General features: G+C 46.6%; 1 protein-coding gene across 1 annotated transcript in view; it reads right to left on the bottom strand.

Annotated features, from left to right (window-relative positions):
• Positions 1 to 23,337, bottom strand: part of LOC146811701 (polyserase-2-like) — a 1,284,631-nt gene that overhangs the window by 86,837 nt on the left and 1,174,457 nt on the right. The window contains exon 16 of the mRNA XM_085615101.1: positions 7,605 to 7,842. Coding sequence (XP_085471227.1) covers positions 7,605 to 7,842 — 238 coding nt within the window. The remainder of the gene's footprint in view (positions 1 to 7,604; positions 7,843 to 23,337) is intronic.

A 23,337-nucleotide genomic window follows, 5' to 3' on the forward strand; every position in this document is an offset into this window, starting at 1 on the left:
TGGTGAGCAAAAAAACGATGGATTTAGGCACAGATCTCTGTACTGGTGTTAATGTATGACATTGTTCTGCATTCTGTCCATCAACTGTTGTTTTTGCATTTGTCACCCCGAGTGGGACGGGTATGCCCAGACGTGGGTCCCGTGGTTTCCATGCCACTGGAATCAAGCTATCCTGGCTGAAGAGGGGTGAAACTGCGAAACCGGTCCTAGGATGCTTGTTTCCAGTCCAGGGAGGACCTGGCTTGGCAGTTCGGGCTGGACTGTTCCCATGAGGCACAGGGTCAAGACTGATTTGCATATGGCTGGGTTCAAACTGGAATGGCATGGTGAGCAAAATAACGATGGATATAGGTCCAGATCTCTGTACTGGGGTGACTCTATGACATTGTTCTGCATTCTGTCCATCAACTGTTGTTTTTGCATTTGTCACCCCGAGTGGGATGGTATGCCCAGACGTGGGTCCCATGCTCTCAATGCCACTGGAATCAAGCTATCCTGGCTGAAGAGGGGTGAAATCCCGAAAACGGTCCTAGGTTGCTCTTTCCAGTCCAGGGAGGACCTGGCTTGGCAGTTCGGGCTGGACTGTTCCCATGAGGCACAGGGTCAAGACTGATTTGCATATGGCTGGGTTCAAACTGGAAGGGCATGGTGAGCAAAAAAACGATGGATTTAGGCCCAGATCTCTGTACTGGGGTGAATGTATGACATTGTTCTGCATTCTGTCCATCAACTGTTGTTTTTGCATTTGTCACCCTGAGTGAGACGGGTATGCCCAGACGTGGGTCCTGTGCTCTCCATGCCACTGGAATCAAGCTATCCTGGCTGAAGTGGGGTGAAAGCCCGAAACCGGTCCTGGGATGCTTGTTTCCAGAACAGGGAGGACCTAACTTGGCAGTTCGGGCTGGACTGTTCCCTCCCTGGACTGCTCCCAGGAGGCACAGGGTCAAGACTGATTTGGATATGGCTGGGTTCAAACTGGAATGGCATGGTGAGCAAAAAACGATGGATTTAGGCCCAGATCTCTGTACTGGGGTGAATGCATGACATTGTTCTGCATTCTGTCCGTCAACTGTTGTTTTTGCATTTGTCACCACGAATGGGACGGGTATGCCCAGACGTGGGTCCTGTGCTCTCCATGCCACTGGAATCAAGCTATCCTGGCTAAAGAGGGGTGAAACCCTGAAACCGGTCCTAGGATGCTTGTTTCCAGTCCAGGGAGGACCTGGCTTGGCAGTTCGGGCTGGACTGTTCCCATGAGGCACAGGGTCAAGACTGATTTGCATATGGCTGGGTTCAAACTGGAATGGCATGGTGAGCAAAAAGAACGATGGATTTAGGCCCAGTTCTCTGTCCTGGGGTGAATGTATGATATTGTTCTGCATTCTGTCCATCAACTGTTGTTTTTGCATTTGTCTCCCCGAGTGGGACGGGTATGCCCAGACGTGGGTCCCTTGCTCTCCATGCCACTGGAATCAAGCTATCCTGGCTGAAGAGGGGTGAAACCCTGAAACCGGTCCTAGGATGCTTGTTTCCAGTCCAGGGAGGACCTGGCTTGACAGTTCGGGCTGGACTGTTCCCATGAGGCACACAGTCAAAACTGATTTGCATATGGCTGGGTTCAAACTCGGAATGGCATGGTGAGCATAATACTATGGATTTAGGCCCAGATCTCTGTACTGGGGTGAATGTATGACATTGTTCTGCATTCTGTCCATTAACTGTTGTTTTTGCATTTGTCACCACGAGTGGGACGGGTATGCCCAGACGTGGGTCCCGTGCTCTCCATGCGACTGGAATCAAGCTATCCTGACTGAAGAGGGGTGAAACCCCGAAACCGGTCCTAGGATGCTTGTTTCCAGTCCAGGGAGGACCTGGCTTGGCAGTTCGGGCTGGCCTGTTCCCATGAGGCACAGGGTCAAGACTGATTTGCATATGCCTGGGTTCAAACTGGAATGGCATGGTGAGGAAAATAACGATGGATATAGGTCCAGATCTCTGTACTGGGGTGAATCTATGACATTGTTCTGCATTCTGTCCATCAACTGTTGTTTTTGCATTTGTCACCCCGAGTGGGATGGTATGCCCAGACGTGGGTCCCATGCACTCCATGCCAATGGAATCAAGCTATCCTGGCTGAAGAGGGGTGAAATCCCGAATACGGTCCTAGGATGCTCTTTCCAGTCCAGGGAGGACCTGGCTTGGCAGTTCAGGCTGGACTGTTCCCATGAGGCACAGGGTCAAGACTGATTTGCTTATGGCTGAGTTCAAACTGGAAGGGCATGGTGAGCAAAAAAACGATGGATTTAGGCCCTGATATCTGTACTGGGGTGAATGTATGACATTGGTCTGCATTCTGTCCATCAACTGTTGTTTTTGCATTTGTCACCCTGAGTGAGACGGGTATGCCCAGACGTGGGTCCTGTGCTCTCCATGCCACTGGAATGAAGCTATCCTGGCTGAAGTGGGGTGAAAGCCCGAAACCGGTCCTGGGATGCTTGTTTCCAGTCCAGGGAGGACCTAACTTGGCAGTTCGGGCTGGACTGTTCCCTCTCTGGACTGCTCCCATGAGGCACAGGGTCAAGACTGATTTGGATATGGCTGGGTTCAAACTGGAATGGCATGGTGAGCAAAAAAACGATGGATTTAGGCCCAGATCTCTGTACTGGGGTGAATGTATGACATTGTTCTGCATTCTGTCTATCAACTGTTGTTTTTGCATTTGTCACCACGAGTGGGACGGGTATGCCCAGACGTGGGTCCTGTGCTCTCCATGCCACTGGAATCAAGCTATCCTGGCTAAAGAGGGGTGAAACCCCGAAACCGGTCCTAGGATGCTTGTTTCCAGTCCAGGGAGGACCTGACTTGGCAGTTCGGGCTGGACTGTTCCCATGAGGCACAGGGTCAAGACTGATTTGCATATGGCTGGGTTGAAACTGGAATGGCATGGTGAGCAAAAAGAACAATGGATTTAGGCCCAGTTCTCTGTCCTGGGGTGAATGTATGATATTGTTCTGCATTCTGTCCATCAACTGTTGTTTTTGCATTTGTCTCCCCGAGTGGGACGGGTATGCCCAGACGTGGGTCCCTTGCTCTCCATGCCACTGGAATCAAGCTATCCTGGCTGAAGAGGGGTGAAACCCTGAAACCGGTCCTAGGATGCTTGTTTCCAGTCCAGGGAGGACCTGGCTTGACAGTTCGGGCTGGACTGTTCCCATGAGGCACACAGTCAAAACTGATTTGCATATGGCTGGGTTCAAACTCGGAATGGCATGGTGAGCATAATATTATGGATTTAGGCCCAGATCTTTTTACCGGGGTGAATGTATGACATTGTTCTGCATTCTGTCCATTAACTGTTGTTTTTGCATTTGTCACCCCGAGTGGGACGGGTATGCCCAGACGTGGGTCCCGTGCTCTCCATGCGACTGGAATCAAGCTATCCTGACTGAAGAGGGGTGAAACCCCGAAACCGGTCCTAGGATGCTTGTTTCCAGTCCAGGGAGGACCTGGCTTGGCAGTTCGGGCTGGCCTGTTCCCATGAGGCACAGGGTCAAGACTGATTTGCATATGGCTGGGTTCAAACTGGAATGGCATGGTGAGCAAAAAAACAATGGATTTAGGCCCATATCTCTGTACTGGGGTTAATGTATGACATTGTTCTGCATTCTGTCCATCAACTGTTGTTTTTGCATTTGCACCCCGAGTGGGACGGGTATGCCCAGACGTGGGTCCCGTGCTTTCCATGCCACTGGAATCAAGCTATCCTGGCTGAAGAGGGGTGAAACCCCAAAACCGGTCCTAGGATGCTTGTTTCCAGTCCAGGGAGGACCTGGCTTGGCAGTTCGAGCTGGACTGTTTCCATGAGGCACAGGGTCAAGACGGATTTGCATATGGCTGGGTTCAAACTGGAATGGCATGGTGAGCAAAAAAACGATGGATTTAGGCCCAGATCTCTGTACTGGGGTGAATGCATGACATTGTTCTACATTCTGTCCATCAACTGTTGTTTTTGCATTTGTCACCACGAGTGGGACGGGTATGCCCAGACGTGGCTCCCGTGCTCTCCATGCCACTGGAATCAAGCTATCCTGGCTGAAGAGGGGTGAAACCCCGAAACCGGTCCTAGGATGCTTGTTTCCAGTCCAGGGAGGACCTGGCTTGGCAGTTCGGGCTGGACTGTTCCCATGAGGCACAGGGTCAAGACTGATTTGCATATGGCTGGGTTCAAACTGGAATGGCATGGTGAGCAAAATAACGATGGATATAGGCCCAGATCTCTGTAGTGGGGTGAATCTGTGACATTGTTCTGCATTCTGTCCATCAACTGTTGTTTTTGCAATATGTGATCCAGCAGGCCTGCTTTGAACTGCTTCCTGTACCTTCGAAGAGCAACAGTCGCATTATTATACAGACATGCATTAGTGCTTGAAAGAGAGATTTCAAACAAGTGCTGTCATTAATAATCTTTTCGTCACCGGCCATATCTAAATAAGATGGGATGGAGGTAGAAATAGATAGAGAGAAAAACAGAGGAGAAACAAATAGATGAGCTGTGAAGCAAGCAGTGTGTGTGTGTTTATGAAAGAGACGAGGAGGATTGATCGAGTTGTGTGTGGGTCGAAAGGAAAAAAAGATTGTGGGTATGCATGTAAAAGAGAGGAAGTGACAAACATCTGAGACAGTGAAGCAGTCTAACAAATGTGCAGAAGAGGAAGGGGCCCGTCTCTCCAATTCAGATATCAGCCGTGTACTTCTGTACTTAAATGTGCATGTCGGTCTGTGGGTTTCAGTTTTTCTGCGCATATGTGTCTACTGGATGATGGGGGGGAAGAGGGGTTGCAAGGGCCTTTATCTGTATGCCTCATCTGGATATGTCCGTTTATTGGTATGCGTGCCTGTGCAAGCATTGGTGTGCTTACCTTTATGTGGAGGTCGTATGTGTTATTTGTGTAGATTCATGTGTGTATGTCTTTTGTGTGGCTTAGTGCCTACACCTATGTGCCTGAGCGTAGAGTTTGTGGGCAATGTGTGTTTATGTTGGTGTGTGGGGTTCGACAAATGTGACCGGTGTGTTTTTGGGATTCAGTGTGTGTGGGTTTATGTACAAATTAGTGTGTGGATGTTGTGGTTAGGTAGAGTTTGGAAAATGTGTTCTGGTTCTGTGTGTGGGAATTTGTGTGAGATTTGGGGCCTTATTACGATGCCAACACTGTTGCGGTCTTGGGACCGACCGTACTCCGGTGGGCGGTCTCTACACCGCTATTGCAATGTAACCGCACATGGTGCAGTCGGATTCTCCCATTTCTCTTTGGGAGCTTGTGCTGCGGCCGTAACCAGGCTGTAGCACAAGCTCCCATAGACAAATGGAAGTTTGTGCTAATCTCTGCACCGTGTGACAGGCACAGCGGAGCAGTAATTAATAGGAGGGGAGTACCATAAGTGCCCACTCAGCCCCAACTGCAGGCCGCAGGGAGAAGGGAGCCCGGCTAGGGGCTGCCAAAGTTGCTTTAAGACAGGCTTTCCATGTCAGAAAGTCTGACATGGAATGCCTGTCGGAAACCGATATCATAAGCCCGGCGGTGGAAACGCCGTCCATAGGGATTACGATGGAGCCTCCGACTGTCCGATGGGCTCCTTGAGCCCATCGGAATTTAGCCGGAATGACCGGCCAGTTTCACTTATGGCTGGCCTGCATTATAATGCGGCAGTCGGAAGTGAAATTTATGATGTGGCTCACAGCCTCCGACCTGCGGTCGGAGGCTTTCCAAGCCTCATTGTAATGAGGCCTTTAATGTGTGAGAGGGTGTGCTACTGGTGTGCTTATGTGCAGTTTGGTATGTGCGTAGTGTTCATCATGTAAAATTTATGTGCAGTTTATTGTGTGTGGCTGGTGTTCTCATGTGCAGTTCAGTATGTGTGTTATGTTAAACATGTGGGAGATTTGTGCAGTTTAGTGTGTATGTGGGACAAGAGAGAAGGATTTGAAATTTAGACCATGGCAAGGAGGTCCTTCTCTTCACCAGATATCCTTCCATAAAGTACAGCAGAACCTCATCACGGATACCAAGCACTATGTAAATACCACTACTATGCCGCACGCTGCCTGCTTGTTCCCTGTTCCTCTGGCAGCATTTTCTATTCTCGTCCTGGGGTAAGAGGGCTCAAGTAGCTGCAAACTGTGGGAGGAGGAGCTTTTGACTAGATCCAATAAAAACCAACAGCGATAAGTGAATTGATTCGGAAGACGGGTTAGGCAACAAGGCAGGAGGGGGAGGGAGACACGCAAGCAATGAGGCGGGAGGGAGGAAGCAATAATAAGGACACAATAATGAGTGAGGGTGGGTGCTATCAGCAATGTGGGAAGAGCGCCGGGGAAGAAAGAGATGGCCTGCAGATGCACTCATATGGTGTGCTAGATAGCTAATTTTTAAAAAGTACCTTCTGAAGTGCGTAGCCAGTGGAAGGACACTGTCCACTGGCCACTGGTCAGTGAACGGAAGCAGTACTTGGGCACTGCTCCATGGCATGGACAGACAAAGCAGGAAGACGTGCAATCAGAAGCATTGAAATTAGGGCGACTGATTCAACGAATGGTAAGTAATGGGGTAAGTAATGGTAAGTAATGGGCAGGTTCCAAGCCCCTTTTAAGATTTTTTTTCATCCAAGACCTTTTAAACACAGCACAAGCACTGTGCAGGCGAAACCTAAAAAGACAGTAAGTAGCTGTTTGCAGAATCAAGAGGCCTTCACATTCTACTTGACCTTTTGCTGCCTCAAGTGCAGTCATTCGCTTCAGCACTGGCATCCTTCCTCAAAATATCTGCCTCTCTTTACCATGTCATTTGATCAGAGGGGTGAAACAAGGGTATAAGGTTTGGTAAATAAAGGCAGGGGTCACTAAAAGAACAAAAAGAAGATGTACTGGCACAGTAAAATAATAGAAACTGCTTTCTGTAGCGAGAAGTGAGTAGTGCAGGTTGCGACATTTCAAAAAGAATAAAGATATGTCAGAGACAATCTAGGGTAGCCTTAATTGGAGGACGGTCTGCTCGAAAAGGTTATGTAGTGGGATACGGAGACATAATATGTCTAAAATGCAGAATAGAAGAGACATACAATTATTTCATATTTGTATATACAGTGAAAGGAGTGATCATCGGCTAATAGGAGGGAATTCTATAAAAAGAGGTCAATAGATTTTAGGTGGGTGAGGTAGGCAGGGTGGAGCTTAGGGGTGACACTGAATTCTGCATAGCAGCGTATGCACATACAAATACTCTAGCACCATTGGGGATGGGAAATCCGAATTTAATAAGGAGGACTGGGACATGCACAGAGGAGTAATTATAGGAGGTAAGGGAACTGCAAAATGATCTCATCCTGGGGCTTCTGCCTTGGCACTGCATCTATGTTAGTATGCAAATAATATGTGCAGATATAAAGGATCTACTGCAGGTACCTGTCGATTCGTTATTTACCTATCTCTTCTTAAAGCCTTACCCTGTCATTCTTGGAAAACAGCATGCTAAATAAGGACTTTTTCAAGGAAGAAACAGATGGGGACATTTTTGCTGTGCAGGGGTGCTTAGCCAACCACAGTTTACCTAGTCCTGGAGACGCTGCTGTGCACTCGCCGTCATCCATGTTGTTGTAAATCTGGACCACCTGGTTGGCGAAAAAGGCCCCGGATATCTTGCCTTGGATCCAGCTAGCCAGAGCGGACATCTCAGTGAAGACAGCCGGGCTGGAGGGGTTCATGCAGGCTGTGGCGAGGAAGTTGTTGACGCCTGCCAGGAACCAGGTCCCATTTTCACTGCACGCAAGGGGGCTCCCGATGTCACCCTGTGAACACAGATTGGGGGCACGTCTCTTAGTAAGGACACGTGGACCCTAGTTTGTAAGCGCTTAGAGAAATATTATGTTTAATACCATTGATGCCACGGTGTTGTAGACAAAACAAGTGAAATTCATCCATAATGTAAACATGTAAAAAAAAAAACACACGCAAAAAAAATGATCAATGAACATTCACACGCCACATGGCGTCCCGTGCATCTTTATCAAGCAGCTCTAAGTCAAAATTAAGAGAAAGCGGTGGTATGTAAGTTTTTTCAAAGAGCTGCCCTCTTAATTATCCAAAGCGTATAGCTCTCTACTTTTATTGAGGGTTTCAAAGTCCAACATTATGCATTCCGACATGAATTAGAGGTAAACCAAGAGTGAAGAAATGCTATGGTGGGACCCTAACACAACTTAAAAGACACACAAACACAGGAGAGTAACGAAAAGTCATCTTGTCGAGGATACAGCGAGAGAAAAAGTTCCACCAAAGAATTGGACCACATAGTAGCTGCCAGCAACGTTCGATTATTCTGGCCTGCCCATACTAACCTCCCGCACCGCATTTTTACACCCTGATGAGTACAAGCAACCAAGTTATATATGCAAGGACTCGCACAAACATTTTCCTATGCTAATGTATTAACACTGTGCACATAACACCATCTGTAACATCAGTTACTGCTCCTATCGAAATGAGATTGCATCACTCTTTGATTTCACCCAGTGATTTGTGTTGTGAAACTTTGGCAACAAATGTGAAGATACCAAGGGCCATATGTACAAGGACTGGCATTAACTACCGCTAACGCTTGTTAGTTGCGGTTTTGCAACTGCTGTGTACCCCTGAAAACTATCGCCCTGTTAGCGACGTATGTACGAGACGTCGCTACATGGCGATAGTTTCAGGGAGCCGCGGTGAAAACTGCAGCTAACACTAGCTTGAAGGCGATAGAAATTCTGCCGTTAGTGGGCGAAAACATATAGCTGTGTCTGAACTGGGGTGGCGAAGTGAGCTAAAGAACGATGATGAATTCAACTCAGATCTGTGACTTGGGGTGAGTGTCTGAAAAGATTCAGCGCTCCCGTCCATCATCTCCTTGTGTTTGCTTTGTTTGCCCTAAGTTGGCAGGGTATGCCCAGACATGGTCCCTTGCTCACTCTGCCACTGTATTCAAGTTAGCCTGGCTGATGAGGGCTGTTAGCCCGAAACCGGTCACAGGATGCTTGTTTCCGGTCTAGGGTAGACATGGCTTGGCAGTTCGGTCTGAACAGTTTCCATGAGGCACAGGGTCAAGACTGATTTTTCATATAGCTGTGTCTGAACTGGGGTGGCGAAGTGAGCTAAAGAACGATGATGGATTCAACCCAGATCTGTGACTGGTGGTGAGTGTCTGAAAAGTTTCAGCGCTATGTTCATCATCTCCTTGTGTTTGCTTTGTTCGTCCTAAGTTGGCAGGGTATGACCAGACGTGGGTCCCTTGCTCACGTTGCCACTGGATTCAAGCTAGCCTGGCTGTTGAGGGCTGTTAGCACTAAGCCAGTCCCAGGATGCTTGTTTCCGGTCCAGAGAAGACGTGGCTTGGCAATTCGGGTTGGGCTGTTCCCATGATGCACAGGGTCAAGATTGATTTGCATATAGCTGTGTCTGAACTGGGGTGGCAAACTGAGCTGAAGAACGATAATGGATTCAACCTAGATCTGTGACTGGGGTGAGTGTCTGAAAAGATTCAGCCCTCCATCCATCATCTCCTTGTGTTTGCTTTGTTTGCCCTAATTTGGCAGGGTATGCCCAGACGTGGGTCCCTTGCTCATTTTGCCACTGGATTCAAGCTAACCTGGCTGATGAGGGCTGTTACCCCGAAACCGGTCACAGGGTGCTTTTTTCGGGTCCAGAGAAAACATGGCTTGGCAGTTTGGGCTGGACAGTTCCCATGAGGCACAGGGTCATGACTGATTTGCATATAGCTGTGTCTAAACTGGGGTGGCGAAGTGAGCTAAAGAACGATGATGGTTTCAACACAGATCTGTGACTGGGGGTGAGTGTCTGAAAAGTTTCAGTGCTCCGTCCATCATCTCCTTGTGTTAACTTCCTGATGCAAAAAGTGAGTTGTGTGCGCTACAACTATAGATTGTTAGAAGAAACTAAATATTCTGTGAATTTTTTATGTGCTCCTGGGGCAACGTGCCGGTCAAGAACGTCAGTTTGAATGAAAAAGGCAGCACAACACTACATGGATGTGTCCCCCTGGGCACTAAGTGGGTCTCTGGATGGAGGTCTTTATCCAGCTTTAAGTAGATTTTACCAATTCTTCAAAAATAAAATAATCAGAAAGTGTGTTTCTTCTTGAAGAAAGTTTTATTCACTTTTCTTTGAAGATTCAATTCTTTATTTATCTTGTATGTCTCATTTTTGTTCTTTTCCAATGCATTTCGGGTTTGAACAACCCTTTATCAGGGACAAATGAGACAATTGCCGAATTATTAAGGTCGCATTGTAACAAGCGTCGTTTTTTTTGTTAAAGGCGGATTGTATCGTCGACATGCAGACGGGTGTTAGTTCTTTCAACACGCGCGTGGTCTAACAACACAAGTAGTCTGTTCTTTATTTCTAACGCTATATGCGTACGATTCACGACCCGTCTGCATGTCGACGATACAATCCGCCTTTAACAAAAAAAACAAGGGTTGTTAAAATGCGACCTTAATAATTCGGCAATCATCTCATTTGTCCCTGATGAAGGGTTGTTCAAACCCGAAATGCATTCGAAAAAAACACAAATGAGACATACAAGATAACTAAAGAATTGAATCTTCAAAGAAAAGTGAATAAAACTTTCTTCAAGAAGAAACACGCTTTCTGATTATTTTATTTTTGAAGAATTGGTAAAATCTACTTAAAGCTGGATAAAGACCTCCATCGGGAGACCCACTTAGTGCCCAGGGGGACACATCCACGTAGTGTTGCGCTGCCTTTTTCATTCAAACTTCCTGATGCATCCATGCTATGTTTCCTTTGCGGGCGGGAGGGTGGTTAGGGCTGCTCCACTCATGGAGCACACTTCCTGATGCACCCATGCTATGTTTCCTTTGCGGGAGGGTGGGTAGGGCTGCTCCACTCATGGAACAGGGCAGGGGCAGAGTGGTATGCCCACTCAAGTGCACAATGACTGTTTTGTCGGCGAAAGCAGTCATGCGCTCTTCACTGTTTGCAATGCAGGCTGCATTACAACCTGCATGGAGAACATGCCCACCCCTCCAGCCCCAGGCTGAACGCCTTGTCACGGCGCTCAAGAACAATCACAACGCCTCATTGCAGCATTGTGATTGGCTTAGGGGAGGTAACCTGGCTGCCTGCTACCTGTTCCTGGAAGCAGACTCAGGAGAGCAGGAGCACAGAAGATGCCTGACCCGGCCTCGAGGTAAGAAATCTTTTAAAATGTTTTACAACCCCCGCTCACACCCACGTCCCACGTTCCCGCCCCCTCGAGTCCTTTCCCGCGTTTTCCGCCTCCTAGCTGTCCAGTCCCCCCATAGCACTTTTCAATGGCGGCCGCTGTGTGCCCATGCACAGCGGGCATACCACTGTTGTGCCAAAGGAAGTTTTACGTTACAACGCATACCATTCTATAGCATTCCATTACAATGCATACTAATACTACGCATATTGCAACAGTGGGGAAAGTGGAGGGGTAAAAATTACTATTCTCACTCCAGTGAGTGCAACCCTAACACTGACCCTTGCACCCCCAAGCCCTCCCTGAACCCTCAAATTAACCTTTGCACCCCAAAACCTTCAGCCACAGGGATCGGCTGGACCCATGCATTGCTGGAGTTGCGTCATGCTTGTGACACAACTGCAGCAATGCATGACATTAGGGCTGACAGATACGTCAGGATTCCAGACGTTTCTGTCATTAATTATGCCATGGAACACTGTACAGTGCATGGTGTCGCAAGAAGGGCGTAGTGAAAAATTTTACAGCGCTGTTTTGTTGCAGCGCTGCAACACTTTTCCTGAATGAGGCTCAGGAATACGTGCCATCTTATTAATGGGTGCGCATTCCTGCCCTTTAGTTTTGTCGCAAGGCAGTGCAGCAACATTCCTTGCAGCACTGTCCAGAACCAAAACCTGCTGAAATGAGGTCCCAAGTCTTTGCACCATTTTTAAGACCAGCTATTTTCTGGTCTTAAAAACTGCCTCTAACTGCAGTTAGAGGCAGTTTTTTTGGTTTTGCTCCATACAAGGAATTTCTTGTAAATATCGCAAAGTGGAGTTAGCGGCCGTTTTGGCACAGGGAACGCCGACCTTGCATTTCATTTTTGTTAACTATCGCTAACAGAAGTGGAGATCTTTAAAATGCATGTTTTCACACAAAAGACTGCCGCTAACTGACATTAGCCACAGCTTGTCCATATGGTGATAAAAGAAATCGCTGCCGTACCATCACAAAAATTCCAGCTAAGGTGGCGTTAACTCCTTGTACATATGCTTCTAAGTATTGGATCCAGATCTACTCACAGCTGTGGTGAGGATATGCTTTTAGTCGGTGATGTGTATAATCTTTATGTCAAATAGGATGTAGCATTTGTTGGAGCAGTATATTTTTTCTGTATCTGTTTTTCAGTACCAATTAGCACTGCCCTGTGAGAAGAACATGTTACTTAACTTCAGTAATGCTCTGTCTGATGGATATTCCAGCCAACTGCAGATTCCTCACCTTTAGAAAATTCCCAGGCGTCAGACTGGATCAGGAGATTTTCAAACAATAGATCCTGTGCACCACAAAATGATGCCATATTGCTAAGTGGCGACCTCACACTGCCATGGAAGTTACAGAGTAGTGACGTATATAGGTGCCACCTCTGCACACCCATGTTAGTTTCTGCATTGTGCTATTTAAAAGTCCTCAGACACAGATCAGCTGAGACAGATTGCGCATAACAGTGTTCAGAAGTTTAATTTGCCACTTTTTTGGAATGTGCCGATATCCACTCCACAGAAGGGGGAGGTGGGAGGACGATGAGGAATCTGCTGTTAGACGGAGTACACCCCAGATAAGGTATTATCAAGTGGTACTTCTGATGGATAATTCTAACTGCAGATTCCTCACCTCAAGAGTATATACCCAAGTTGTACCCCAGGAGAGGTTGAAGGTCTAAGTATTGGATTAAAAACAAAAGGTTCTGCAGGACCAAATGAGCAAATTGTGGCTATTTGCAGACCTCGCTGTAAAGACTGTAGTGCTCAGTGAATGTGTGCATTGACGATTATGTTGCATCCTAGAAGGTGTCTAATACAGGGTTTTCAATGACAAATGCAGTTTTGGTGGCTTTAGCTCTGGTGGAATCAGCCCAAAGGCTTTCAGGGGAGTTCCTTCTTGGCCAATTTTATATATACAGCAATCTATCTTGACAAAGCCCTCTTCAGTATTGCCTTTTCTTTTATAGCTCCACCACGAAGAGTTGATCATCCACAGAATACTCTCATGTGTTCAATGTAAAAGATGAAGTCTCTCTTGGGGTCAAGCAGATAAAGTTTCTCCTGTTCTTTTGAGGGACGAGGGGAGAGAAAAAATCTGGCAGAGTGATCAATTGTCAAATGTGAATTGACAATACCACTTTAGGTAGAAAGGTGGTGCGGGCCTCAGCGCCAGTTTTTCTGGAAATAAGGTTCTTTTCACACGCAAAATGGACAGTGCCTACAGCTCAATAAGACAAGCATTTGCAATGCAACGGTCGCGCCTTTAGGATCTTAAAAGTATTTGGCCATGCAGCACATTATCCTGGGTGTTTTATTAACTCTTCTCATTTAGCCTTACACAACTGCTATAACCGGATGAAAAGAGTATTTGTTTACAGTGGGGCACCATGGAAAGGGGTTAAGGTAACTGTTAGTCCCAAACAATAAAGTTTTACAAAAACCAATGTGCATTGACAAAGCTAATGCATTGACAAAGTCAAAAGGCTTGCAGCATAAGTCGGACCAGCTAGCTTTGCAAATGCTTGTGTTGCTTTGTCAGGGACATGGAGCAGCAGAGGAATGTAGAGGTAAAGAACAGTGTGGTATGAAACTGAAACTGATCATGAGCAATAGCTAGACTGAAACAGAAGTGTGTTCTGTACTCAAGAAAGACACAAGCCAAACTTGAAATATGATCTGCGAAACAAATATGATCTGCGAAACTTGTTATGGTTTGAGATCAGGCTAACCTTCGCTGGAATGTCAAGGTTGAACAAGCACTGGCAATGACATTAGGTCTGGCTTTAACACCTCCAGAGTTTTCCGTTTGTATAGATTTAAGTCATCTATATGCATGAGCGGCTTAAACTTCAAGCCATACGGGAAATTGCGCAGTTTAAATAATGTTCTAACCTGTAAACGCTCTTACATTTTGCACAGTGGGGTCATATAACCCATTCTACAAACTTCAGAATTAAAACTTGCACTGGTAGCTCTGTACAGTACAGTACCCCAAGCATTCTGAAATCTAAGCAGCTTGTTATGAGTGACGCGGTAATTGCGAGCTTATACCGCTAAATATCTCACGTGGAGGTCTTTGCTGAGTGTGTTATTAAGTCACAGAATAAGTACTAACACAAATATGCGCGTAAATCTTCTGCCGTCAATTCTGTGTTGGGTGACACCATATGAACGACATGCATGCTGTTCCAAGTTACACCAATGCGTCAATGGGGTAACAAAATCTTAGCCTCCTCCCCTCCCCCCAAGAACTGTAAGGGGGCCCTCTACAATCATCTGGCCTCGCGCTGGATTTCAAACACTGTGCCCTTGCAAGGAAGCCAACGTGTTCTGTAGGCAGGGAGACATCACCGCGTATGAGAAAACATTTCAGATGTTGTTGATTCACAAAATTGGGGTTCCAGAAGTAAAAATGATTGGTGATATGGAGAGATCCCAGGGCACAGATATAGCATCATAAGCATATCAAAGTTAACAGTGAGCAAAAATGCTGCCGATGTGCTATTGAAAAGTCAATTTGCAGCGCACCAATGGATGTTGTTACTGGTATTTTATCTTTCATATTTCTCAATTCCATCATATTCCTAGTCTATGTTTCAATCAATCAATCAACTTTACTCTGAGGCATAATATGCGGGGCAAGACTGCGTCCAAGTGAATCCACCGCTCTAACCTCTCCCGCAGCCAGTCCTCGAGTTACTAAGCATGTGAGGATTTTTGGAGCAGGCGTTTTGGGTCACGGCTGCCTCAGCGGACCGGCGGCACCGGCTGATTGTTCAGAGATTGACTCTTTTGCCTCCGGTCTCTCAGTAGGGGCGTCCTTTGACTGCAATGGCGGGGCGCGGTGGCAAAGGTGTTAAACAATGGGCTGCCCTCCTGGCTCCTTCTTTATTGGCGATAACTGGCCAGCCTCCCCCACGGCTTGAGACAGTGACAGGGAGTCGGACCAGTGGCACGGCGCACTAAAAGTAAACAAAGCAAGTCGTGATTTACACGAGTCCTATTGCATTGAAGACACAAACAGCACCGGCTCAATTGTTAGGCTGCTTAGAAAGTGAAAGCACGCATGGCGCGCTAAACGTAAACAAAGCAGGTCGTCATTTACACAACTCCTATTGCATTGAAGACACGAACGGAAGTGGGGGGGCGGGGGCGAGAAGTCACAGACTGAGGGAGGAGACGGGGAGGGGGTTGGGGGGGAGACAGGGAAGAAAATAGTGTTAGGAGTAAAGGGGCCAGTAGCTGTGGAAGGATACAAATGATGACTGAGGAGGGACTAACAAGCCTCAAACCAATCGGAAGGCAGCATTTAAGACAAAAGGCAATGGACAGAGAGTGGGCGGAGGTTCCACGAAGCTTCCACACTACAGTGTATACAGCATGTTTCGCAAAGCGATGGCAGCGCATTTGTGTGCATCGCTAGGCGAGACCTGAAAGAAAATAGTGTTAGGAGTAAAGGGGCCAGTGGCCGTGGAAGGATACAAATGATGACTGAGGAGGGACTAACAAGCCTCAAACCAATCGGAAGGCAGCATTTAAGACAAAAGCCAATGGGCAGAGAGTGGGCGGAGCTTCCACGAAGCTTCCACACTACAGTGTATACTGCATGCCTCGCAAAGCGATGGCAACACATTGGTGCTGCATCGCTAGGCGAGACCTAACAAAGCGATGGCAGCACATTCGTGCTGCATCAGTAGGCGAGACCTAAAAAGATACAGAAGTTTTCACAATGAGGAACACCGCCTTAATATTGAAGAGCCACAAGGACCAATTGTGCATATACCAAAATGTCATGCACCCGAGGAACCAGAACTAAATGAACGTCCCACTGAGCCATTCTGATAAGTTTCAGGGGAACATATGTGTTAGTCCTTTCAGGAAACGCATCACTAATGATTTCAAAAGGAAAGTTGATCCGCCAAAAATAAAATTAAAAAAAGATGAAAGGGTCAAAATGCAACCTTTAACTGTTCCCAGTGCCAAGCCTTGCAGGGCCAAAGATAAAACAAACAACACATTGGAAAATTTTGCCTGTAGAGGATCAAGATGGTGGGCCCTATTCCAGGCCACAAACCTCTCAGTGTACAGAATAGATAGACTTGGTTGAAGGATGTCTGGCAGTAAGGATAATATCCATGAATGCAATGACAAATCAAACTGCTCATGTGCCGGTCCATATCCATGCCTATATTTATGTAAAAATACAATCTATTTTTATAAATTGGTGTCATTTTTTTGTTCCGAGTTGTGTCACTTACTTGTTCTCCATGCTGGTACTCTGAAATGTTTAACCCATGTTTCTCTGAGCATGCCTGACTGCTCTGTGCCAAATTACCAGGACCCAGCTAAGGCTGCTATGGTTGAATCCGAGGTCCATCTCTGGGGCATATTCTCAAAGACTCATCGCCGATTTATCAAAAGTGGCGATACATTTTTCGCCCTATTCTCAAGCTGGTGCAAACTAAGGGTGGGTGTAATTGCGCAGAATTTCACGAAGTTGAACAAAAACTCAGTGAATTCCACAACTTTGCTCCGCTGGACTTCCAATTAAACAGAAACCTCATATACTTTTGGTAAAATAACAAGTATCTCCATCTTTACATGCTAAAATGCATATAGTCATTTCACAAAAGTGAATGAAAATTTAGCAAGCAGTGAGGAAGGTGATGATTTTGGGATCCACCCTAACCTAGGGAGAGAACCAAGCAGATGCCTTGAAAACAAAGAACACATCTTGCTGAACGATTCGGTGGTGGTCCCATCCTCTTAGGACCACCCCAAGCACAGTTATGGGCAAAAATACAATCCCAACCAAAGGCCCTGCAAAGCATTATGGGACGAGATTAGCAGTGGGCAGTGAATATTATAGTATCCAATATCAAAATAATTCAACAAAGAGCTGCAGTTTAACTAGTCGTTACTAGGTGTCCCTCACGAGTCAAATGCAAAAGCATTAAAATGATTACATTTGAATTTGGCCTTTGGCAAGAAGGCATTCAGAGGTCGAAGGTGAAGAATGGGCCTGAGCCTCAATCCATCTTGGGCATGACATCCCTCACCTCTCTTTATTCCTGGCACCCTCTTGATGACACCCTTGGCTAGAAGAAAGTTGACTTCTTACATCAAATTGTGGCATGATCTGGCAAGAACTTGTCCTGGTATAGGGGTGTGCAGGGGACAAAATAAATGTTAGGGCGTAGCCCCTTTGAATGATTTGTAATACTTATCAATCTAATGAGATGGATTTCCAGCCAGGGAGAAAAAATTGAATTCCTGCCCCCTACTGGTCGGTTGTGGCTCTGGAGGGCAAATCAGAGTAGCAGGTGAGGCGGAAGAAGATTACTGCTGTCTCTGCTGATGTGCGCATAGTCAACACAAGGAGATGATGGACAGAGTGCTGAAACATTTCAGACACTCCCCCCCAGTCACAGCTCTGGGTTGAACCCATCATTTTTCTTTAGCTCACTTCGCCACCCCAGTTCAGACCCAGGGATTCAGATCTGTGACTGGGCGTGAGTGTCTGAAATGTGTCAATGGATTTAACCCAGATCTGTGGCTGGGGTGAGTGTCTAAAAGGTTTCAGCGCTCCGTCCATCATTTCCTTATGTTGACTATAAGCACATCAGCAGAGAAAGCAGTACACAAAGAGACACTGAAAACTTTAGAAAACCAACAAATTCACTGTGAAGAGCTCTGGATCTGCATCGAAAGGCGCAGAAAGAAAGGAACTGATGCCAGCCCAGGGGTGGTGCCCTAATACGGCTCCACAACATCACTTCCCTCCTTTAACTGGGAACAAAATTAACCCCATTAACCCAAGGCCAGCTTCAGCCTACTTAGGCCTCGTTTGTAAGGGATAGCTTGAAATCTGTGGCACATTGGGCACTGAACCCATGTTTTGGCATACCCTTTACATTTACGGCATCAACCTGAGAAAAAACAAAGATGATGGAACTGAGGAAGGATCCTTGCATACATCACAAGAGCATCAACTTAAGTATACCCTAGCAAACTGTGGTATTTTCCAACCCCTACTTCTGCACATATGACAATCACAATCACAGGTGAGAGCTGAGGCCTTCTGTAACATGGAGTGAGAACTACAGTGGGGCTCTGAAGTCATAGATACACACCAAATTTACCCCCCCCCCTCCTTTTGTGACTGTAGAAAACTAACAGTGGTTTCAGTGATGGCAGAGACACCAATTTTAGTCAGAAGGTTAGGTCTTTATACCTTTCACTTGCTAAGGAACAGGCCTGCTGGCAGCTTCCGTGTTTTAAACTGTCTGCCACACCCCTGAAACCCAGACGATCGCTCGTTCATGCAGAGCATATATGCTGTCTATCTGTGCTGTCTGTATGTGGAAGACTTGCCTGGAGTGAAAGTGGTGCCTTCTGCCATGGGCACACTGACTTCTATTTAGTCTAAATCAAAATACAAGTGGTACCTGAGAAGGAAGCATGGGGGAAGCCCAGACAAAAGATGTGAACTGCAGGAATCTTCTCAGACATTCAAGAAGACTGTGGAGTGGGTCACACTGAAGAGTGTTTAGGGGAGGAGGCAGTGGTTCCCTTTGAAGTTAGGGAGTTTCTCCCTGCTCTTTCCCGGACCACCATTTTCTGGAAGGGCTCCCCTGTACAAGTTAGCAGGCTGTTGAATGGACAGCCTCCATATCGCTTGTGCTCTTTTCACGGGGTTCTCCTGCCTAGAGACTTTCTGCTCTAGCCCACCTTCATGCTCACACCTTGGACAAAGACCATGGCTGGACAAGTCTGCTCCAAAATATTAACATTGCAGATCTGCCCAGAACCAGTCACAGAACTGGGGTATAAAGAGAAAATACTTGTAATTATGCCAAGATGTTCTGATCAGAGGCTTGGGTGCCATTACCTTCTGCCCAGAACTTTCTTCTTCAGATATGATGTGTGACAATAGTCTCAAATGGGAAGGCTGTGGGCTTTTGAGACTTAACAAGTGACTGTGAGCATCCTGCATTATAAGGATCAATCCCTAGTAACACAGAAATCCCCCTTTGCAAGGTGAAAAGGCTCTCTCAGAACTACTGTGGATACTGGTCCTATTAGTAGCACTGAGGAATGCCCACTGCATTTATGCATAATAGCTTGTAGCTATGATTGCAATATTAAAGTACTTTTCTTTTTAACAAACTAAAGTATTGGCCTGGCAGTGGTTTATTAATGATTATTTGCTGTTTATTGCGTTTTGAGCTTCTAACCTTGCACTTCCTCTGTGAGTAAGCCTTTAACTGCTGGCTCCTGCTGCCTTAAGAGTTAAGTGTAAAGATGTGTACCTGGTGCTCAGCTTTGGGTACAACTATAAAACTAAGCCCCAGAACACCAGTGCTGAACATCTTGATTCACTTGATTTGGTCCCAGTTAGCCCTGGACTGCCCAGGGACCCCTGAAAAAGATCCCACAGGAGGAATTCTTGCAATATGTCTCAGCACACTACCATTGATTGGGTTTCCCTCTAGTTCATTATTCTAGATTTACTATGCCACTCCAGACAGATACCACCTACATGCAAATCAGAATTCCTCCTGCTGCAATTGGAATAGTCCAGTCTGACCTGCCAAGCCAGATCCCATATGAGCATGAACACAAGCAATCCCAAACCTGCTTTGGCCTACAGTATCCTTCTCATTGCAGTGTAGCTTGAGTTCTCAGGCACTGTGAGCATGGGACACAAGTGCGGGCATACACTTTGCAGTTAGGGTAATGCTCTGGTGAACGCACCAGGCCTTTCGGGTACCTAGAGCCTATAATCATGGGTCCGGCTCCACACTGTTCAGTGATCATATTCTCAACCTACAAGCACAACCTTCCCCCTCAGAAGGTACAACATAGCAGATGAGAACTGCTTGGTATTAACAACAAAATGGGGGTTGATAGTCTATCAGCACCATGATTACTGGGAGACACAAGTATCAACCAAGTCCATAATCAAAATGTTTCAAAAGCCCTGACTACAGTGTAAAAGAATAAAATCTGAACAGCCTGGGGAAGATGACACCATGCTGAGGTGGCTGGAACTTCTGCTTGGGGGAACATTGCCTTGCAACTGCTCTTCGCTTATCCTAAAAGTTAGATGTCCAAGAGGGCTGCTTCTTAGATTCATTGAGACAATTGCTTGGGGTTTGTTGTCAGCATTCTGTGTCTACTTCACTAGGCAGCCATGGTAGTTGGTGCAGGCTCTTTAGCTGGCCCTATACAAAAGGTGGCATTCCCTACAGGGGATGCTAGGCTGGTGGTTTGCTGGCATCGGGGAAATCACCTGGAGCATCCTCAGCCGGGCTATGGGTGGGCTAGTTATCTGGGTCAGTTTAAGCCTCCAGGTGGCGGTATCACAAGTTAAATATGTGTCACAATCCTTCTTAGTGTTAAACATCTGCATCCCTAATTCAAACATTGTTTTTTATTTGATAATTGTTTATAATAATGATTTTACTAATGCTATTGGTGCACATTGTATTAATTTATAAAATTTTTGATCTGAATTAGAAGCTAAAGTTGAAAACAGTAATTTGCAATCCCACTTCTTTCTCTGGGTCATTTCAATGCAAAGTTAAATGGGGCCTCTCTGGACCTCGGTGACCTCATAGATGGGTATGCTGTCGCCCAAGATGCATGCGGGGCAAAGCTCTATCATTACCTCGTTGCCCGCGGCCTAGTCGCTTTACTTGAGGTATTAGGGGGGGGCAAATAGTGCAATCACCTCTTTCGGGTGGGGAAGAGCCTCACTAATTGATTATATGTTTGTAAGTTCTAACTTTACTTCTTGGTTCTCTAAATGACAGATTTTACCCACAGATTGGGGAGAACACAATGCCCTTTGCGCCTCCATGTTGTTACCGATTAAGAGACACTCATGCAAAATTAACTGTGGGGCATATTATCAAGGACTTATCGCCGAGTTAGCGGCACTTCATCGCAGCCAAAGTGGTGATAAATTTATCGTCCTATTCACAAGCTGGTGCTAACAGCTGATATCACCAGTTTTCCTGTGATAGCAGCCGCAAAAAACATCACCACAGATGACACCGGCAACTAATGCTAATGATATGCAGAGTAGGCGTTCCCGAGCAAAAAGCTGCGACAACACCACTTCGCAACATTCACAACGACCAGCCAGATCAGTGATAAGATCCCAAACAGGCGATAAGGCGCGGTAGCTGCAGGGATTTAACACCTGCTCCGACCTGGTGTTTAGTCGGACGACAACCTGCACCATAAAAAGGGAGCCCAGCCCAGAGACACACCTGAAGAACAACAGATGCCATGGAGCTACTAATCATGCAGCTCGGAGCCCCAAGAGGGCCAAAACACACACCGCCACCACATCCTGGCCCGCTACCCCCTCCCCGGACCCCCCTGCCCCCCCAGACTACCACAGAGGCAGCGCAGACAAAGACAGCGGACCTTCAGAAAACGCAACAGCCTCATAGACTTAACACCAGAGGATGTCATTGCCCACTACAGGCTCAAAAGGACAACCATCCTACGCATCCTGACCATCATTGCCCACAGGCTGATGGTACCAACACAGCGGACAACCAACATCCCTCCGCAGACAAAGCTGCTGGCTGTGCTGCACCTTTTGGCCTCTGGGACCTTCCAACCAACAACTGCCAGAGTCTGAGGACTCTCACAGCCAGCCCTATCCAAGTTCCTCACACCTGTCTTGGATGCCATCATAAGCTTGGTACCCCAGCACCTTCACTTCCCACACACGGCGCGGGAACAGCTGGAGACCAAGCAAGGCTTCTACGCCATAGCTGGCTTCCCACACATGTTGGGGGCAATCGACTGCACACATGTGCTCCTTGTGCCCCCTGCCGCCACCGCATACAATTACTGCATCAGGAAGCACACGCATTCCATCAATGTGCAGGCAATAGTGGACCACTTGGGACTCTTCACAATGTCGTCGCCAACTACCCAGGCAGTGTGCATGATTCCTTCATCTTCTGACAGTCCATCATCAACCAGCGCTTTGAGGCTAGGCACCTATGGGAATGCATTGCTCGTTGGTAAGTACCAAATGAACACACCACACACCTCAACTCCACAATCATGCAACCCACAACTCTGGGAATGCACACGTTACAAACTCACATACAACATGCCAAACAACATGCTCACCTACCAGACATGACAGCACAACTTACTGTGGTAACCTAGGCTAGCCATGTATACAGTTTCAAAAAGAGTACCGTGCAGTTACTAAAGAAAAACTGACATGGTGTGAGACTCTGTAGAAGGTTGAGTTGGCACATACATATTACGCTTTAGAGCCTTCTGACCTATCATACTGATCGACATATGCGCGTGATGGTCAAGAAATTGAGGCCCAAGTACCACATTATAATTTATACACTTGATACAGCAGAGTGACTATTTTTTGATCCTGATGAATGCCCTGAACAGTATTGTCGTTATGGCAGAAACATGTTGATCACTAGATAGGGTATACATCTATAACCCTACATTCACTTGCGTTTTAACTGGCTACCACATAGGAAGGAAGAATAAAGTTGTTGTCACTATGTAGGTAGTTTTTAATACACTTTTTTCACCTATTCATTTGCACTCTGCCCCTCCTTACCGTACTGAGTTGGTAAAACCAACACGTGCTTTGCACTCTTGCTCCTACCCCTTCAGGTAAAGTCGTAGCCCACACGGGGTACCTTGCGGTCCCCGTGTGTTGGAGGAACCCTATGATGAAGCATGTCACCCTCGGGTGAGTGAGGGTTTTTGTGCACAACTTGGTTGTGCCCCCCCATCCCCCCCTTTTGTTTTGGGTTTTTCGCACATCCATCCATAGTGATACCCTATATATTGTGTGGGAATTATGATTATGGAAGTCATATAGGATAGAAGTTTCTATATTGTAGCATAGTTCTTCCTTTGACCCTCTTGTGTGTGATATATATTTATTGTTTGATGAAATTCATTTATGTTTATGTAAGATTATTAAATCAGAGGCAAGATAT

Source organism: Triturus cristatus, chromosome 7, assembly GCF_964204655.1.
Source record: "Triturus cristatus chromosome 7, aTriCri1.1, whole genome shotgun sequence".
NCBI classification, from domain to species: Eukaryota; Metazoa; Chordata; class Amphibia; order Caudata; family Salamandridae; genus Triturus; species Triturus cristatus.